Below are 19,922 nucleotides of genomic sequence, written 5' to 3'. Positions count from 1 at the left end.
CAACTAATGGTCAAACACGCATTTTATACATTACTTGATGGCTGTTAATAGTCACCTTCCAAAAGCGTTTAAAACTAAGATAAATATGTCTTTCTCTTTATTACATGGCAGGTGCTTTTTCATAAAGAGAAATGAATTATTTTAATTAGTCTATTACCAGACAACATTTGTTCTCTTAGGTTCAATGTTTTTTATCAAACTCATTTAGACCTATAGTACATAGAAGTAGTCGTAAATGCCCTTACAGTTGCCTGCACACTGTATAACCTTAGTGCCCACTACATATGATTAAAAGGAAATCAGTGTTTTCTCATTGACAATATTTCTGTCTCCATTGTAGTCTCCCGATTTGAGTTATAGTTTTTATTAGACTCTGAATATATACACATCAAAAAAAGTTTTGTATCACCCCGTTTCCAGAACTCTTGGTGATAGATGTTGACTGTTGATATTGTATCACAGACACAGTCCCTTTGACTGTTCAGAGATGTCACTAAACCCGCCCAAATATGTGAACAACCATGCATGAGCAGCGCCTATTAGACAGAGGGAGTCCGACAGCCGATCAGTTCCAATCATTCCACCAGGAAGAAGGTACACAGCTCGTGTTGTCTGTAGTTCAACCATGCCTAGATGGTCAATCAGCGGTTCGATCGCGTTCGCATTGTTATTTTGTGCCAGGAAGGGCTCTCAACAAGTGAAATGTACAGGCATCTCGGAGTGAACCAAATCGATGTTGTTCAGACGTGGAGGAGATACAGAGAGACAGGAACTGTCGATGACATGCCTCGCGCAGGCCGTCCAGGGGCTACTACTGCAGTGGATGACCGCTACCTACGGATTATGGCTTGGAGGATCCCTGACAGCAGTGCCAACATGTTGAATAATGCTTTTTGTGCAGCCACAGGACGTCATATCACGACTCAAACTTTGTGCAGTAGGCTGCATGATGCACAACTTCACTCCCACTGTCCATGGTGAGGTCCATCTTTGCAACTGTGACACCATGCAGCGCTGTACAGATTGACTCAACAACATGATGAATGGACTGCTCAGGATTGGCATCACGTTCTCTTCACCAATGAGTGTCCCATATGCCTTCAACCAGACAGTCGTCGGAGACGTGTTTGGAGGCAACCCAGTCAGGCTGTCCAGCGAGTGCAGCAAGGTGGAGGTTCGATGCTGTTTTAGTGAAGCGTTGTGTGGGGCCGACGTACGCCACTGGTGGTCATGGACGGTTCCCTAACGGCTGCGTGATACGTGAGTGCCGTCCTCTGACTGATAGTGCAATCATATCGGCAGCATATTGGAGAGGCATTCGTCTTCATGGATGACAATTCGCGCCACATGGTGCACATCTTGGGAATGACTTGCTTCAGGATAAAGACATCGCTCGACTAGAGAAACCAGCATGTTCTCCAGACATGAACCCTATCGAAAAAGCCTGGCATATATTGAGAAGTGCTGTTTACGGACGAATTGACCCACAAATCACTCTGAGGGATCTACGCCGAATCGCTATTGAGGGGTGGGACAACCTGACCAACATTGCTTTGATGAACATGTGGATAGTATGCCACGATGAATACAGGCATGCATCAATGCAAGAGGATATGCTACTGGCCATTAGAGGTACTGGTGTGTATACCAGTCTGGACCATCACTTCTGAAGGCCTCGCTGTATGGTGGTATAACATGCAGTGTGTTGTTTTTATGAGCATGTTGATCTCTATTCCAATGTTCTGTACAGGTTTCCGAACTCTCTGAACCGGGCTGATGTAAAACTTTTTTTGATGTGTGTATTTGCAGTTATGACATGTACATTTCAAATCACATCAAAATATACACACATAAATTTGAAATCACACACAAAAATGTTTACATCTAAGGATAATTAATATCTTTAACAATACACTATGAGATGGTCATTATGAGTCATTATTCCTGGGCATGTTATGTTGTCTCCACAAGCTAATGATAGTTCAGGTGAGTATAACAAGTGGAAAACATTTGACTCAATCTAAAGCTTACAGTTGAAATGAATCTACTGGGGTGCACTTACACGGGACACCCTAATATTGTAATGATACTAATATAAACTAAAATGAAACTATTATATTATAAAATATGTATGTCTCTGAAAGCTTCCATAAAGCGGATCCTTGATTGTGCACGTCCTCAGAGCCAAAGATACTGCTTCTGGCCCGAGACTGTAGTGTAGGAGTAAGAGAGTGTTTGGCGCACAGCAGTGGATATCTGTCTGTGATCGAAAGAGGATGCAGTAGGCAATTTCTGTAGTGTGCTCTGTAATGCCACCAAGTGTTAGAGTATAATGTAGGAATTATGAGTACATGCATTACTGGAAATATAAATATGGAAGCAGAAGTCTTTTCACAAGAAAAGCAAAGAAGCTAAATTTTTATGACTTTCGTTTTGCCAGAGCATTAGTGTAAATGGATTTGCTGATAATTGGTAACACTGAGTACTATGTTGAGTAACACCAAATTTGATGTATTGGCTAATTAGATATTTCCCTTTTGTAATGTTTGTAAGATTTGTTAACACAGGTATACCTAATTTGATGATCTGTCATTATGTTTTTTAGTGAGTTAGATAATACTTGCTGCATATCGTTTTTGACTCATTTAGTAAAAAGGATGGGATTTTTCTGACTAATGTAATTTCAATTGTCAGATGTTTTGAAAGGCCAAACTTAACTTAAAATACAATTCCACTATTGGGAAAGTCAGTGTTAGTAGTTCACCCAAATCGCTACTGCCTTCCTGTCCAGTCGATATGTTTTTCAAAGAGATTGAATTTTTCTTAAATATTTTCATTTATCAGCCATGAACTGCTCACTTATGAACCACGGACCTTGCCGTTGGTGGGGAGGCTTGCGTGCCTCAATGATACAGATAGCCGAACCGTAGGTGCAACCACAATGGAGGGGTATCTGTTGAGAGGCCAGACAAACGTGTGGTTCCTTTTCAGTAGTTAAAGGGGCAACAGTCTGGATGATTGACTGATCTGGCCTTGTAACACTAAACAAAACGGCCTTGCTGTGCTGGTACTGCGAACGGCTGAAAGCAAGGGGAAACTAAAGCCGTTATTATTCCTGAGGGCATGCAGCTTTACTGTATGATTAGATGATAATGGCGCCCTCTTGGATAAAATATTCCGGAGGTAAAATAGTCCCCCATTCAAACCTCCGGGCAGGGACTACTCAAGAGGACGTTGTTATCAGGAGAAAGAAAACTGGTGTTCTATAGATCGGATCATGGAATGTCAGATCCCTTAATCGGGCAGGTAGGTTAGAAAATTTAAAAAGGGAAATGGATAGGTTAAAGTTAGATATAGTGGGAGTTACTGAAGTTCGGTGGCAGGAGGAACAAGACTTTTGGTCAGGTGAATACAGGGTTACAAATACAAAATCAAACAAGGGTAATGCAGGAGTTAGTTTACTAATGAATAAAAAAATAGGAGTGCGGGTAAGCCACTACAAAAAGCATAGTGAATGCATTATTGTGGCCAAGATAGACACGAAGCCCACGCCTACTACAGTAGTGCAAGTTTATATGCCAACTAGCTCTGCAGATGACGAAGAAATTGAAGAAATGTATGATGAGATAAAAGAAATTATTCAGGTAATGAAGGGAGACGAAAATTTAATAGTCATGGGTGACTGGAATTCAAGAGTAGGAAAAGGGGGAAAAGGAAACATAGTTGGTGAATATGGATTGGGGCTAAGATATGAAAGAGGAAGCTGCCTGGTAGAATTTTGTGCAGAGCATAACTTAATCGTAGCTAACACTTGGCTTAAGAATCATGAACGATGGTTGTATGCATGGAGGAACCCTGGAGATACTGAAAGGTATCAGATAGATTATATAATGGTAAGACAGAGGATTAGGAACCACGTTTTAAATTGTAAGACATTTCCAGGGGCAGATGTGGACTCTGACCACAATCTATTGGTTATGAACTGTAGATTAAAACTGAAGAAACCGCAAAAAGGTGGGAAATTAAGGAGATGGGACCTGGATAAACCGAAAGAACCAGAGGTTGTACAGAGTTTCAGGGAGAGCATAAGGGAACAATTGACAGGAATGAGGGAAAGAAATACAGTAGAAGAGGAATGGGTAGCTTTGAGGGATGAAATAGTGAAGGCAGCAAGGATCAAATTGGTAAAAAGACGAGGACTAGTAGAAACCCTTGGGTAACAGAAGAAATATTGAATTTAATTGATGAAAAGAGAAAATAAAAAAATGCAGTAAATGAAGCAGGCAAAAAGGAATATAAACGTCTCAAAAATGAGATCGACAGCAAGTGCAAAATGGCTAAGCAGAGATGGCTATAGGACAAATGTAAGGATGTAGAGACTTATCTCACTAGGGGTAAGATAGATACTGCCTACAGGAAAATTAAAGAGATCTTTGGAGAAAAGAGAACCACTTGTATTAATATCAAGAGCTCAGATGGAAACCCAGTTCTAAGCAAAGAAGGGAAAGCAGAAAGGTGGGAGGAGTATATAGAGGGTCTATACAATGGCGATGTACTTGAGGACAATATTATGGAAACGGAGGAGGTTGTAGATGAAGATGAAATGGGAGATACGATACTGTGTGAAGAGTTTGACAGAGCACTGAAAGACCTGAGTCGAAACAAGGCCCCCGGAGTAGACAACATTCCATTAGAACTGCTGATGTCCTTGGTAGAATTCTTTACAGACGAATGGAAAAACTGGTAGAAGCTGACCTCGGGGAAGATCAGTTTGGATTCCGTAGAAATGTGGAACACGGGAGGCAATACTGACCCTACGATTTATCTTAGAAGAAAGATTAAGAAAAGGCAAACCTACGTTTCTAGCATTTGTAGACTTAGAGAAAGTTTCTGACAATGTTGATTGGAATACTCTCTTTCAAATTCTGAAGGCGGCAGGGGTAAAATACAGGGAGCGAAAGCCTATTTACAATTTGTACAGAAATCAGATGGCAGTTATAAGAGTCGAGGGGTATGAAAGGGAAGCAGTGGTTGGGAAGGGAGTGAGACAGGGTTGTAGCCTATCCCTGATGTTATGCAATCTGTATATTGAGCAAGCAATTAAGGAAACAAAAGAAAAGTTAGGAGTAGGTATTAAAATCCATGGAGAAGAAATAAAAACTTTGAGGTTCGCCGATGACATTTTAATTCTGTCAGAGACAGCAAAGGAGTTGGAAGAGCAGTTGAACGGAATGGACAGTGTCTTGAACGGAGGGAATAAGATGAACATCAACAAAAGCAAAACGAGGGTAATGGAATGCAGTCGAATTAAGTTGGGTGATACTGAGGGAATTAGATTAGGAAATGAGACACTTAAAGTAGTAAATGAGTTTCGTTGTTTGGGGAGCAAAATAACTGATGATGGTCGAAGTAGAGAGGATATAAGATGTAGACTAGCAATGGCAAGGAAATCGTTTCTGAAGAAGAGAAATTTGTTAACATCAAGTATAGACTTAAATGTCAGGAAGTCATTTACGAAAGTATTTGTATGGAGTGTAGCCATATATGGAAGTGAAACATGGACGATAAATAGTTTGGACAAGAAGAGAATAGAAGCTTTCGAAATGTGGTGCTACCGAAGAATGCTGAAGATTAGATGGGTAGACCACATAACTAATGAGGAGGTATTGAATAGGATTGGGGAGAAGAGAGCTTGTGGCACAACTTGACTAGAAGAAGGGATCGGTTGGTAGGACATATTCTGAGACATTGAGGGATCACCAATTTAGTATTGGAGGGCAGCGTGGAGGGTAAAAATCATAGATGGAGACCAAGAGATGAATACACTAAGCAGATTCAGAAGGATGTAGGTTGCAGTAGGTACTGGGAGATGAAAAAGCTTGCACAGGATAGAGTAGCATGGAGAGCTGCATCAAACCAGTCTCAGGACTGAAGATCACAACAATGTGTACAGGGACCAAAGTTATTAGTTTTGAGCAGGGACAGAGGATTCAGTACCTACGGGAGAGAATGTATTATCTAGTGACTGTATTTCTTTATTGGTAGTGGGAGTTGCATTTCCCAATCAGTTCATATAACGTTTTTGCTAACAATAACACAGAGTAAGCACACCACTTCCAGTTACAACACGTTACATGGTAACTCCAGTTTTGTATGCAATGCCAGTTTAAGCATTCATTCAATGTATTCCAAAAAGAAAAACCCAGAAAGACTGTTACATAGTAAACACTGATTTTTAGTATAAATGTAATGTTTTGGGACATTTCTACAAAAGTGTGGTGAATACATCTTGAATCATGTATCAGAAGTAACATTTATCATTTTCTTGATAATGTGTAGTAGTCTACACATTGTAAGGTAATAGTATTTATTGATTTATCTGTTTAGCATCTATGCAATTGTATTTGTCAAACACAGAAATTAAAAAATAAAATGTACCTAATGAAATTGCCTGCAACATGTACCAGTAAAATTAGAATTTCTTTGCATGCAGATCGTGTATAATAATTTTTTCCCAGTAATAACTACATGTAGAATAAATAGTAATATAGATAGTAAAGGAGTATAGCATAGACTGAAAAATGCAAAAATAGAAGCTTCTCATGGGATTTGTCACTCAAGTGCATTATATATATTGGTGATTAATTTATGTAATCATTCCTTGATCTTTACGATATTTGTTAACTGAGTAGCACTATTTATCTATTAAAAGTGTCTACGTTCTAATTTAAAATTTATGGCATCCTTTAAATCTTTAATGTATTGAGGCAATGCATTGTGGAACTAAATACCCATTTAGCTTACATGCTTCCTATTCTTTGTGATGTAGTTGTAACGCTCAGCATTCATGTAGAGACTGCTTAGATTTGCTTTGGTTAAGAGGATGCATTTAAATATATAGACTGCTGTCAGAGTTTGTATTCCCTGAAAAGCCATCTGCAGTGAGTTCGTGTAGGACTGTAGGTAATTATTTGAACAGTCCATTTTTGTAAGATAGTTTTTTTTTAAATAAGATTTTGAGCTGGTTCAGAGTGCTATTCTACACGAAGCAATGGAATAGCAATATACAAAGTGTGCCAATTTGATGTCTTCTAAAGTGCAAATGTTTGCAATAACTCTCAGTGCTAAGCAGGCTGAGTTAAGTGTGTTTGCAAGGAATTTTACATTGTGTTCCTAGTCCATAGCTTTATCTATACACATTCCCAAAAGTTTTTCAAACTGAACTCTCTGTATTAGAGTGTTATCCCATTGTAAATATGTCCTCATGCTGAATTATTTTACCATACTGTATGAAATTTGTGAGACCATTATTTAAAAATGAAGACAGAAAAAAATAGAAAACTATTGTCCCATACCACTTCTTTCTGGTGAAATTGCACATCATTAGTTACAGAAAACAACAGCATACTTTGGAATTGTAATCAACACAATTTTAGTGCAAAACGCAGTTGTATAGTGCGTTGTATACTGCAACCAAGAAATAATTAAAAATTTGGAGAAAAAGAAAAGTGTAATATGAGTCAGTTTGGATTTATCTAAAACCTTTGACATGACTGCCATTCAACCCTTCTTGATCATCTGGAAGCAATGGGTATTAAAGAAAGTGTTAAAACGAAGTTTTAGTCATATCTCAAAAACAGATCTCAGATTTTAGAGCTCACCTGGGTGAATTGAATTTCAATAAATAAGCTTAATTTCAAAAGGAAAAGAAGTTCCTTGCGGAATTCCCCAGGGCAGCGTCTTAGGGCCACTACTCTGTATCATGTTGTGAATAATGTACTGTTACAGTATGATACAGCCAAAACTGTATTATAAGCAGATGACACAAGTCTAATAGTGAGTGACTTAAAAACTCATTACATTCCACTATTGATAAAAGTATTGAGGCTTGGTTTGATGTAAATAAACTTACACCTAATGCAAGAAAACAAATTATGTTGTATTGGTATGTTTAGCTACTGAGAGAGCCAGTGCATTGGTTAGTACACTCGACTCACGTTGAGGAGGACAATGGTTCAAATTCCTGTCCAGCCTGATTTAGATTTTCTGTGGTTTTCTTAATTCGATTAAGGCAAATGCTGGGATGCTTCCTTTGAAAGAGCGTGGTCAATTACGTTCCCTAGCCTTCCTTAACATGATCCCTTTGCTCCATCTCTAATGTTTTCATTGCCAGTGGCACATTAAACACTAATTTCCCCCCCTTCCAGTAGGTTTGATATTTAATAAAAATACACTACTGGCCATTAAAGTTGCTGCACCACGAAGATGACGTGCTACAGACGCGAAATTTAACCGACACGAAGAAGATCATTCACACAAGGTTTGCGCTGGTGGCGACAAATACAACGTGCTGACATGAGGAAAGTTTGCAACCGATTTCTCATACACAAACAGCAGTTGACCAGCGTTGCCTGGTGAAACGTTGTTGTGATGCCTTGTGTAACGAGGAGAAATGCGTACCATCACGAGTCCGACTTTGATAAAGGTCGGATTGTAGCCTATCACGACATAACTGGTCGCGTTGGTCGAGATCCAAAGACTATTAGCAGAATATGGAATCAGTGGGTTCAGGAGGGTAATACGGAATGCCATGCTGGATCCCAATGGCCTCGTATCACTAACACTCGAGGTGACAGGCATCTTATCCACATGGTTGTAACGGATCGTGCAGCCACGTCTCGATCCCTGAGTCAACAGATGGAGACGTTTGCAAGAGAGTTCAAAAAATGGTTCAAAAGGCTCTGAGCACTATGGGACTTAACATCTCATGTCATCAGTCCTCTAGAACTTAGAACTAATTAAACCTAACTAACCTAAGGACATCACACACATCCATGCTCGAGGCAGGATTCGAAACTGCGACCGTAGCGGTCGCGCGGTTCCTGACTGAAGCGCCTAGAACCGCACAGCCACCAACGGCCGGCACGAACAGTTCGACGACGTTTGCAGCAGCATGGACTATCAGCTCGAAGACCATGGCTGCGGTTACCCTTGACACTGCATCACAGACAGGAGCGCCTGCGATGGTGTACTCAACGACGAACTTGGCTTCACGAATGGCAAAACATCATTTTTTTGGATGAATCCAGGTTCTGTTTACAGCATCATGATGGTCGCATCAGTGTTTGGCGACATCACAGTGACCGCATATTGGAAGTGTGTATTCGTCATCGCCATACTGGCACATCACTCGGCGTGATGGTATGGGGTTCCATTGGTTACACATCTCCATCACCTCTTGTTCGCGTTGACGGCACTTTGAACAGTGGACGTCAATTTCAGATGTGTTACGACCTGTGGCTCTACCCTTCATTCGATCCCTGCGAAACCCTACATTTCAGCAGGATAATGCACGACTGCATGTTGCAGGTCCTGTACGGGCCTTTCTGGATACAGAAAGTGTACGACTGCTGCCCTGGCCAGCACATTCTCTAGATCTCTCACCAACTGAAAACGTCTGGTCAATGGTGGCCGAGCAACTGGCTCATCACAATATGCCAGTCACTACTCTTGATGAACTGTGATATCGTGTTGAAGCTGCATGGGCAGCTGCACCTGTACACGCCATCCAAGCTCTGTTTGATTCAATTCCCAGGCGTATCAAGGCCATTATTATGGCCAGAGGTGGTTGTTCTGGGTACTGATTTCGCAGGATCTATGCACCCAAATTGCGTGAAAATGTAATCAAATGGTTCAAATGGCTCTGAGCACTATGGGACTTAACATCTGAGGTCATCAGTCCCCTAGAACTTAAAAATGTAGTCACATGTCAGTTCTAGTATAATATATTTGACCAATGAATACCCGTTATCATCTGCATTTCTTCTTGGTGTAGCAATTTTAATGGCCAGTAGTGTAGTTTTTAGCAGCAACTATTTTGTTAGAAATCGTTCTTCACTTCATTGACCACTCCCCCTTCCCAGAAACTAATATGAGGATCCCTGATCCTTAGCTCATATCTTGGTTGTGATATTGATTGGATTTACTGTTTGGCCACAATAACTTGACAACTGCGCTAATGCTGCCAGGAGTGGAGAAAATCATCACAACTTGAAAAATATCCGAACAGCAAGCTGCCCTTAGACGCTAAGTATTACGAAAGGCTTGTGTTTATTAGCAAGTAACTTCTGTAAGCAATTGCTGAGGTGTTTCCATTAGAACAAAATCTACTCAAGTTTACTTGTTCGAGTCATGGGGTAAGTTTATTTCAGGAACTTTCTGAATGTATTTATTGCAGAAGTGCAGTTATTCTTAAAAAGCTAATCAGTCTTCACAGGTGTTGCATTATTGTTAATGACTAAAAATTGTGACAAAACAGAAAAAAATGTTAGAGGCGTATGTATTGGTATCACCAAGAATAACTATTCAGTGCACTAAAATTTCACTGAGATTAAAAACTTTGAGGATGTCATGTGCAAGTTTGAACATCTTCTGTCTAATGTATAAGCAAATATTCGATAACAGGAAAAAGACGAACCATGGTATCTCACCAGGGGACTGCCTTTCACTTACGCTTGAATTTACTACATTTATGATAAACGTAATGCTTTTTTGTTTACAGTAACATTGCAAAATTGCTAAAATTTAAAGATGTCTATACTGCCATTCTGCTTACCATTTCGTTGAAACAAATTATTTCGCACTTCCTTGATTGGTGGTGCCAATTATATGTGTTGAAGATTTCCAGTGGTAGTCTTTGTGCCATTGTCATTTTCGACACTGACGTTTTTGCACACACAACTTCTTTAAGTTTGAGAAAAACTTCCACAGAATGACACGTTTGGGAAGTACTTGCTGTAATATGCAAGAAAGTAGAACGAATTTTCATCCTACACCGGAGTGCGTGCTGATTTGAAACTTCCTGAAAATTTAAACTGTGTGCCAGATCGGGACTCGAACCTGGGAACCAGTCTCGCATACAGTTTTAGTTTGTCAGGAAGTTTCGTGCAAGAAACTGTATTCACTAATTGGCGAATTTCTTGAAGTGAAGTCGACAAAACTATTGGTCGTTGACTTGAGGGGGGGGGGGGGTGTGTTTGCAGATATGGTGATTCCTATATTCCACACTATTATGTGATTTTATCGATAATGTGCCATATTATAGCAGGAAGTTCGACAGGATGCTTGATAAATATGATTTGAGGATTACGATGTTACGGTGGTTGGAGACAGGCAAAAAATCGTAACGACTCAATGAGGAAGATTGAACTATTGCCGAAAAAGGAAAACAAAACATCCGTGAAAGTTGTATGTCACGCATGAAATCGTTGAGAGCAGAGGCGACAAAACGGTCCTTTTACCGCCCTACAACTGCGATCTAGATCTGATAGAACTGGCATGGGCCAAAATACAGCACAATTTCAGGGAGAATATTGTCACTGGTGACATGTCGAAGGAAAGATTGAAGAATGTTGTTAATGCCGCTTTTCTTTCAGTTACTGCAAATGGCTGGCAAGATTACTGCAAGAAAGTGCAGCAGCTGTGGCAAGAGTATTGGACAAGAGATGGAATAATGGAAGTGTTAATTGATTAAGGTACCGTAAATACCACGCCCTCAAGCAATGATGATGATGATTTTGAATCAAAAACAAATGACAGTGATCCTTAGTGAACATCATTTTGACGTTTCTTTCAGGCACTGTTAATTACACTTTGTAAACATTACTGGTGTGGTGTGCTTAATAACTGCAATGTGCAAACATATTCCAAAAATCAGTACTTGACTTTCTACTAGTTTTGTCGCAAGTTGTACTTTCATGTACTTTCATTTTTCTTTATTTGCGAGGAATAAAAAATTCAAAAGTTGTTGTTGAAACTCTTGAGCATGAATATATCAACAAATTAGGTGATTTCCGGTACGACGGGAGTGTTACTTAACCGGTCGTATTTTCGTGAGAGGCGCGTCCGATTTCCTGTTAAGCATAAGACGTTGATAGTGGTGCCGGCACTCTGCAAACAGCCGACGCTGCGTTCCCGTTACCGCTCCTCATCTCTTGACAGTCATAATGAGTGGGTACCGCCGTTCCCGATAGCCATCACGCCAATCATCAACTTACCGTAGAAAACTGTATATTGAGTGACTTGTGTGCCCGAAAATTTTTGCTTTGAGAATTTTGATAGTAGCTGTTTATATGCATGTTCATGTTCTCTTTGGTAGTGGAAAAATGTTTTCTGTTGATATTTACCGGATACATACAGGCATATCTTTACTGTTTTCACTGATTGCGCGGGAAAGTATTTGTTTTTGTGTACACGACACAGTGTGGTGCATTTACTTTGCGGTATTGAAGATACGTGCGTAAGGAAGATTTAGTAATTAGTTGCAAGTATGGTGTTAGAAAATACTGGAAAGTACAGACCTGAAAGAAAGGAGGTAACAACAAAAGGGACTGGTTTTCCTAAGTGAGTACATAAACAGTTCTATTGCAAACATTTGATAAACAGAAAAAGAAACACACTACCTTAGTTGACTACGTAAACATTGATATATTTGAAGGCCCAACACGTTATTCCCCAATCCATTGGTTGAACGCAATGTATACGTAACTGGGTGAATACCGTGAGATTCTGCGCTCCGATACAACGGCAATGTTGAGGACAAAATGTTTCTAATCCATTATTAGCACACAATGGTTTCCATTATTTTTGCGAGTCGAGTCGAATGTGTGCTAGAGTTAATCAATGGTAAACATCGCGGCTATTTCATTCCACTTGCAGAGCCACACATAGAACGTTTCGCACACTATGACAGCACTCTGGACGGGATGCCAAAGGCATACGCAGACCCGCAAAGAAAGTTCAGCCCTGGTGTGGAAGCTGCAAATGGTTGCGAATGTCTTGTGCGTGGTGGACCTGTGGAATAGTTAGTCGGTACCAGCAGTTGGTCTGCAGAATGGGTTATAAATTAGACCTGTTAATAACGTGGTCGTGTCTCCTATGAAACACAGATTGGTAATGTGGTTTAGTTTCTTTCTTTGAAACACTTACTGACTTGCTTCTCATGGTGGTTCAATGATGGCCTGAGTTTATTATTTCTATATAAATTTCTGCACTGTAGTCACTATGTTCCATAGTGTCATAAAGTAAACTTTCAGGGAAGTGGAATGAATCAGTGTCACCATTAACAAAAGAGAAGAAACTTAATCTGTGAACTATTTTAACGTTACACTGTCGATGTACTGGTTAATGTTATTTGTGCATTTGCGAGAGATATGTATCTAGTAAATTACAAGGAAAGCCACTACTTTATTTTTTTAAGTAACTGCTCCATCAGTTATGTTAAATAGCTGATGTTTACTTTTAGTTTGTAACTCAAAAGATATGTATTACAGGCTTTGTTTGCAATGCCATAGCTCCTATTTGTCACACAGTCCTAGAATGGGCACTCGTGCTTGTCATGTAGCTAACAGGAATTTTCGGCAAACAGGACTTTTCAGGTCCTCGCCATTACAGGTGTATCTGAGACTAAAACCGTTTGATCTGAGTTTCTTTATTAGCTTATCTATTTAGTGACAACATTTTTACATGTCATTCTGTAAGAAATCTTCACGGAATGTTTCAATTAGGCCTAGTGTATGACTATTAATGTCTGCTTCGGGGGTAGGCTGGTCACCTTCATGTATTAGGAATTTCATAAAGTGTATCTTAATAAATAAGACTCTTTGCTGTGAATCAGTGGTATCTGATATACTTGATTTTTTGCATGGCACCCTTCCATCTCATCAAGCCTCATAACCTCCTTTGCTTTAGAAGTCAGAGAGAGATACTGACGTATTCTTTGTAAATTACTAATTTCTTCACTCTAAAATGCAACAAATTTTATTATTTATGTAAATAACATATTGGGTTTTTCTACTTTATTCATGAGTATACAAAGCTCAGGACTTTTTTTGCTGGTAAAGATTGATACAGCACCTCACATGCGCAGTGTGGCTATGGGTGGGTAGGAGGAAAAAGAGGTGTGTCTAATGGAAGATTAAAGAATAGTTGCAATAATTCTCTGAAACATTATCACAAATGTTAAGAAACATGTACAAGGGAGCAGAAAATGTGACACATATAAATACCTGAGGTCTGCATTATATGTGAGGGGGGACTCTTATGACTCACCTTCTCACTCTGACAGTATTGTAACCTTACAATTGCTGTTTCCTAGTGACTGGATGAATCCATATTTGGTCAAAATTAGTGATATATTGTTCATTGGGCAATGCTGAGGTGATACTGCACACCCTGGCCAAACTGCCAAAGCTGTGCTCCCTCCCACTTATCTCTCCCCCCACCCAACAAAAAGAGATCTTATTTGCAAATTTTCCAACACGGATTTAGTAAATTTTATGATTTTGCAGTGCATATTTAATAGAAATCAAGCATTCTTGACGAATATTGCACACAACAAATTAAACCTTCATTGTTGCACATAAATTCCAAATTGTGTAAACATTCCAAAAGAATCTTTTGATTCATGAGAAATCTATGTTTACCTTATTCCACATGATGACATGCTTGTCACAATTGACACTAAAACTCTTTGTGTCAAAGCTTCTCAAGTTCGTAGAATGTCTGCTGTTGAAAATAGTCTCTTTTTTTTTTCAAAGAATTTATAATGGCATTGGTCCAAAGCAGCATAAAAGAATTCGCCCTTCTTAGTATCAGCCGATTTGGCTGTTAAGGATACGGTACTTGTATACACACCTTTTTTTTTTAGTGTGTGAGATGGATATCTTCATTCCTATATATTTTGCAAGACCAACTGTGAGCCAATGGTATATTTGTTGAAGTTTAGGCCCTAAGGTTTGAAGTTTTGTGTAGATGCTGTCTTTTGTTTTTATCTTTGTGTTTCAGTTGTAGCCGTTGTGTTCTGTTTCTAGCACATCATTTAGTAGTTGTGGGCGGTGGCTTAGATCATGTTTTGCGTTAGAAATATTTAGGTTTAGTGGAGATAGAAAGTGTATTGAATATTGTTGTTCATCTTTGACCAGTGACATACCTATTAGCACATTTTTAAAAGTTATATGCAATGCCGAAGGTGAATCTTGGGATGATTCTGCTGCATCTCTCTGTAGCTTGTGGGTTTGTGTAGAACATTTAGCTTAGAGTGTCATGTATGTTTAGCTATGATGAAGGTACTTAACCTAGTAGTGTAGAGTATGCATGAGAGAAGGTAAACACTAGAGGTACTGTCTTGAGACAGTATAACGATAGTAGAAGAGGGAGTCAGAGGCAGACAGAAGCAAAAACAGTAGCTCAATGTAGTACTGCCCCAAACGTTACCATGTGTAGCCAACAGCTGGAGAGTGTACCATAATTAAAAGTCAGAGAGCACACTTGAGATGTTGCAAAGTATGCCTTGGCACTCACTGCACAGAATGCAATATTCGCCGTCTTTGTTACTTACATACCACTATATAGTAAGTAGTTCACTCTGATGACTCTGAACAGGACACACCTTTTAATGCTATGCTGCATTCCCTGAATATTTCCTTTATATTTGCCTATCCAAAACGTGTGCAGGACTTGGGTGCATTTCATTGGATGAGATGTGACTATGCCACTAGTTCCTCATTCAGTCTGCCACCTTCATTTCCATCCAGTATTAAGAAATGGTCCTTTAAGCTTCATAGTGATGTATTGAGAGCTTAGTATCTATGTATTGCATAAATCTGAATCTGGCCTGTTCATCAGTTGTGTTGTTTTGCCCTAGACTATGAAGCAGGGAACAACTTCCAACTTACTGGTAGCACAGCAAATTTGTCTGTTTTGAGTTAATTGAGCTTTGTTCCCTGATATCAAAGCATAAAAACTTCATAATATCTATAAATCTCTCCCTCGACATTTTATTGTGAAATAACTGTAGTTGCCAGTTTTCTAACCACTCGCTACACATTTTTATTCTTTTGAGACAAAAAGACCTAATGTCGTATACCGCAGCAGTGAACGTGTTCAGTTCAGACAGACACTAACTACTGTTTGCATTTTGCCTGTTAGTTTCTGTCTCTGTACACAGTTTTGTGTGCTTTAGCACTGAGTCAATATAAACAATGGCCAAGAACTAATAATATTATGAATTTTATTGTTTCTCTTCACAAGGGCAGTGGCTCCAACTGTCTGCTGTTAAACATTATAATTTTGTAAAGTTCTTTGTGGATTCAAGGTATAATGCCAATTGTCCCATTCTGTTCCGTCTTTTGCGAATTCTGGATGGCACACAAAAATTGGTGAAGGTAACTGACTGATACCTCTTGCTCTCCATCTTTCTCTGTTTTATTGTATATCATCCGTTCTTGAATGACATGCTGGTTTTGATGGAGGAGTTTGCGTTGCCACTGTAACAATTATTATTATAATGTCTCTGAACATACTGCACTTACATTCATGTGATTAAACACTGGTTACAATATAATCCTCACTCATAGTTTGTTCTTGTCATTAATATTCATTACCTTTGAAGTTTTGTTGTGAAACTCTTGCAAGTGTTCTAAATTTTCCGTTACTTCCTTGCCTAGCCATTTATAGGACGTTTTCAATATTTTTATCATGCCTTACACACATTCAAACATTTTAGGTATAGTCAGATTCTATAATCAGCTCAGAGCCCACAACATGTGTTGTAGCATCACTTCATATGCATTTGCAATGCAACTGAGCATTTACAGCACTCTCCGGTGACATAGATGCGTGAATAAAAATTAAAGTGATCAGAACAGGCACTGCCACAGTTCTAGGTATAACATTAGAAATAAATACAATGGATTTTACTACAGATCTGTTATTCCTAAAGTGACATCTCTTTTAGATATAAATAAAATTAATGAATTTCCAAAGTTTCATTTTAAAATAATATTATTGTTTTAGTCATACAAAATTTCAAAGCACTCATTTTCATCACTTCCACAATTCTAATCTTAAAGCAATCATTGTGTAAAGGATGTTAAAAAAAATCTGTGTCCAAACTGACAGATATCACTATGGATCTAACAAAAAATATATTTCGTTGAGCAACCAGGTGTCACAAATACTAAACCTGCCTTAGTACTCCTAAGGAAAACATTGTACATCAAAGGTGATTTGAGGTATGTTGTGTTTTGACATCCTGATGTTCACATTCAGCTGACAAACTGCATGTAGTGCTGAAGGGCCTGCCTGATAGTTTTAGTAGATAACATGAAGTGAAGTAAGTAAAGAGAGAACTTTGACATATGCAGTTTGTTTAAATGATGCAGCTGAAGGTAATGATCAAAGGCCTCGGTGAATGTTGTGCAAACATTTCTCTGCACAAAGATGTCCACATTATCACACATTTATTGCAATCCATGTTCAATTAGACAATACTGGCATGTTCATGGTTCACACACCCAGTGCAAACAGACCACAGGTGGTGCGTACACCGACCTTTGTAGGAGATGTGCTGTTATGCTTTGAGAAAAGACCGGAGGCAAGTACATGAGCAAATGCTGCTCAGTTCAGGGTTCAGAATAGTTAAATATAGAACGTGTTATATGAATGGCTGCTTCATTTTTTCGTCCTTCCAGAGAACGGACACTGTGACCAAATGCTTATGCACTTTGGATGCAGCTGTATGCCAATTTCTGTAATGAGCTTCAGTTTCCTATTAAAGTTTTCTGTTTACATGTGAGGATCAGTTTGCTTCAGAAGGAATGTAGAACTGTCAAAACTTGCCTGTACGGTGGATGAAAACCCACATAAAACAAATTTGCGAGGTCATCAAAGAATACATGTTCGCTTTTATTGTGGAGTACTACTTTCCTGGGATCTATGTGTTGTTTCCTTTACTCAGGTGGTTCTGACAGAACTTGCAGAATATCATTAGTAATTTTGCTGATCATGCCATTGTAATAGGGGCGACTTGACAGCTATAGATAGGGAGTGTTATGCCATCAAAACTGGTGCCAGAGACTGGGGTTTGTGTGGCATTGTTCTGGATGTCTTGGCCGAAGATTACCTTGAGCAGATAGTTAGTGAACAAAATCGTGAGGGTAACATCTTGGACCTCCTGGCAACAACCAGACTTTAGTTAACATAGTGGAAGGTGTAAGTGATCATAAGGCTGTGACAGCATCTATGACGACGGGTTCTACAAGGAATGTTAAGAAAGGTAGGAAGATATATTTACTCAGCAAGGGTGACAGGATACAAAGATCTCAGAAGTCAGCATCAAATATTCAGTGATGAAGACGAAAATGTGGAGAACAAATGGAAAAAAATTCAAAGGCATCATTCAGTATGCCCTAGACAAGTATGCTCCAAAAGAGCTTTTAAGGGATGGAAAAGATCCATCCTGGTGTAATAGCCATGTTAGAAAAGCTCTACGTAAACAAAGAGCACTTCATCTCAGAGTCAAGAGAAGTAAAAACCTAGCTGACAAACAAAAACTGAATGAAGCAAAAATGAGCATAAGGAGAGAAATGTTCAGTGATTTTGAAAGTAAGACGTTGTCAACTGAACTGAGTAAAAAACCTGAGAGATTGTGGTCGTATGTAAAATCAGTAAGTGGGTCAAAATTATCTGTTCATTCTCTCAGCAACCACAATGGCACTGAAACAGAAGATAACAGAGAGAAGGCTGAAATACTGAATTCGACCTTCTTAAGGTGTTTCACTTCGGAAGGTTGTTACACAGTCCCTCCTTTCAATTGTTGTACAAACGTCGAAATGACAGATATTGAGATAGCTCATTGTGGAATTAAAAAGCAGCTACAATCACTTAGTCGTGGAAAAGTGTCAGGACCAGATGAGGTACCTATAAGGTTCTATTTTAAAGGTTATGCGAAGGAACTTGCTCCCCTTCTAGCAGTAATTTATTGTAGATCGCTTGAGCAACGAAAGGTACCCAATGACTGGACAAAAGCACAGGTCATTCCAATTTTTAAAGTCCATAAGACAAGCCCACACAATTATAGACCTATATCGTTGACGTCAGTCTGTTGTAGAATTATGGAACAAGTTTTATGCTCAAGAATTATGATGTTTTTAGAAAATGAACATCTCTATAAAAATCAACATGGATTTTGCAAAGAGATATCCAGTGAAACTCAGCTCACTTTATTCCTTCATGAGATCCACAGCGCAGTGGACGAGGGTGCTCAGGTTGATGCCGTGTTCCTTGATTTCAGTAAGGCATTTGAGACCGTCCTGAATTGCTGTTTAATGAAAGAAATATGAGCTTATGGAGTATTGGAGCAGACTTGTGATTGGATTAAAGACTTTCTTGCAGATAGAACTCAACATGTCGCTCTTAATGGAACAAAATTGACGGATATAAAGGTAATACCCGGAGTACCAAAGGGAAGTGTGATAGGATCGTTGCTGTTGGCAGTATATATAAATGATCTAGTAGAAAGCGTCAGGTGCCCTTTAAGGCTATTTGCAGATGATGCAGTTGTTTATACCAAAGTAGTGACGCCAGAAGATGGTAAGAATTTGCAGAACAACCTGCAGAGAATTGATGAATGGTGCAGGCTCTGGCAGTTGACCCTGCACATAAATAAATGTAACATACTGCGCAAACCTAGGAAAAGAAATCCACTACTGTACAGCTACACTATTGATGACAGCTGGAGATAACATCTGTTGTAAAATATCTGTGCTTAACTATCCAAAGCGACTTTAAGTGGAATGACCATGTAAAACAGATAGTGGGAAAAGCAGACACCAGACTCAGACTCATCAGAAGAATCTTAATAAAATGTAACTCATCCATGTTCATCTATCTGGTATCCCTATCAGGTAGGACTGATAGAGGAGATAGAGAAGATCCAACGAAGAGCGGCGAGTTTTGTCACAGCATTGCTTAGCTGGTGAGAGAGTGTTGCGGAGATACTAAACAAAAATGCACTGGCAGACATTACAAGAGAGGAATTGTGCATCATGGAGAGATTTACTATTGAAATTTTGGGACAGCAC

At 39.2% G+C, this 19,922-nt stretch overlaps 1 protein-coding gene across 1 annotated transcript in view; it reads left to right on the top strand.

Annotated features, from left to right (window-relative positions):
- The first annotated feature begins 12,246 nt into the window (after window positions 1-12,246).
- LOC124794912 (DNA polymerase epsilon catalytic subunit 1) overlaps window positions 12,247-19,922 on the top strand; it is a 306,938-nt gene continuing 299,262 nt past the window's right edge. Inside the window, exon 1 of the mRNA XM_047258614.1 lies at window positions 12,247-12,402. Within this exon, the coding sequence (XP_047114570.1) occupies window positions 12,329-12,402 (74 nt within the window). The 5' untranslated portion in view covers window positions 12,247-12,328. The remainder of the gene's footprint in view (window positions 12,403-19,922) is intronic.

This window comes from Schistocerca piceifrons, chromosome 4, assembly GCF_021461385.2.
Source record: "Schistocerca piceifrons isolate TAMUIC-IGC-003096 chromosome 4, iqSchPice1.1, whole genome shotgun sequence".
Classification (NCBI taxonomy): Eukaryota; Metazoa; Arthropoda; class Insecta; order Orthoptera; family Acrididae; genus Schistocerca; species Schistocerca piceifrons.
Note: the sequence above shows the minus strand (reverse complement) of the source record. Positions and strands in the feature narration are given on the sequence as shown.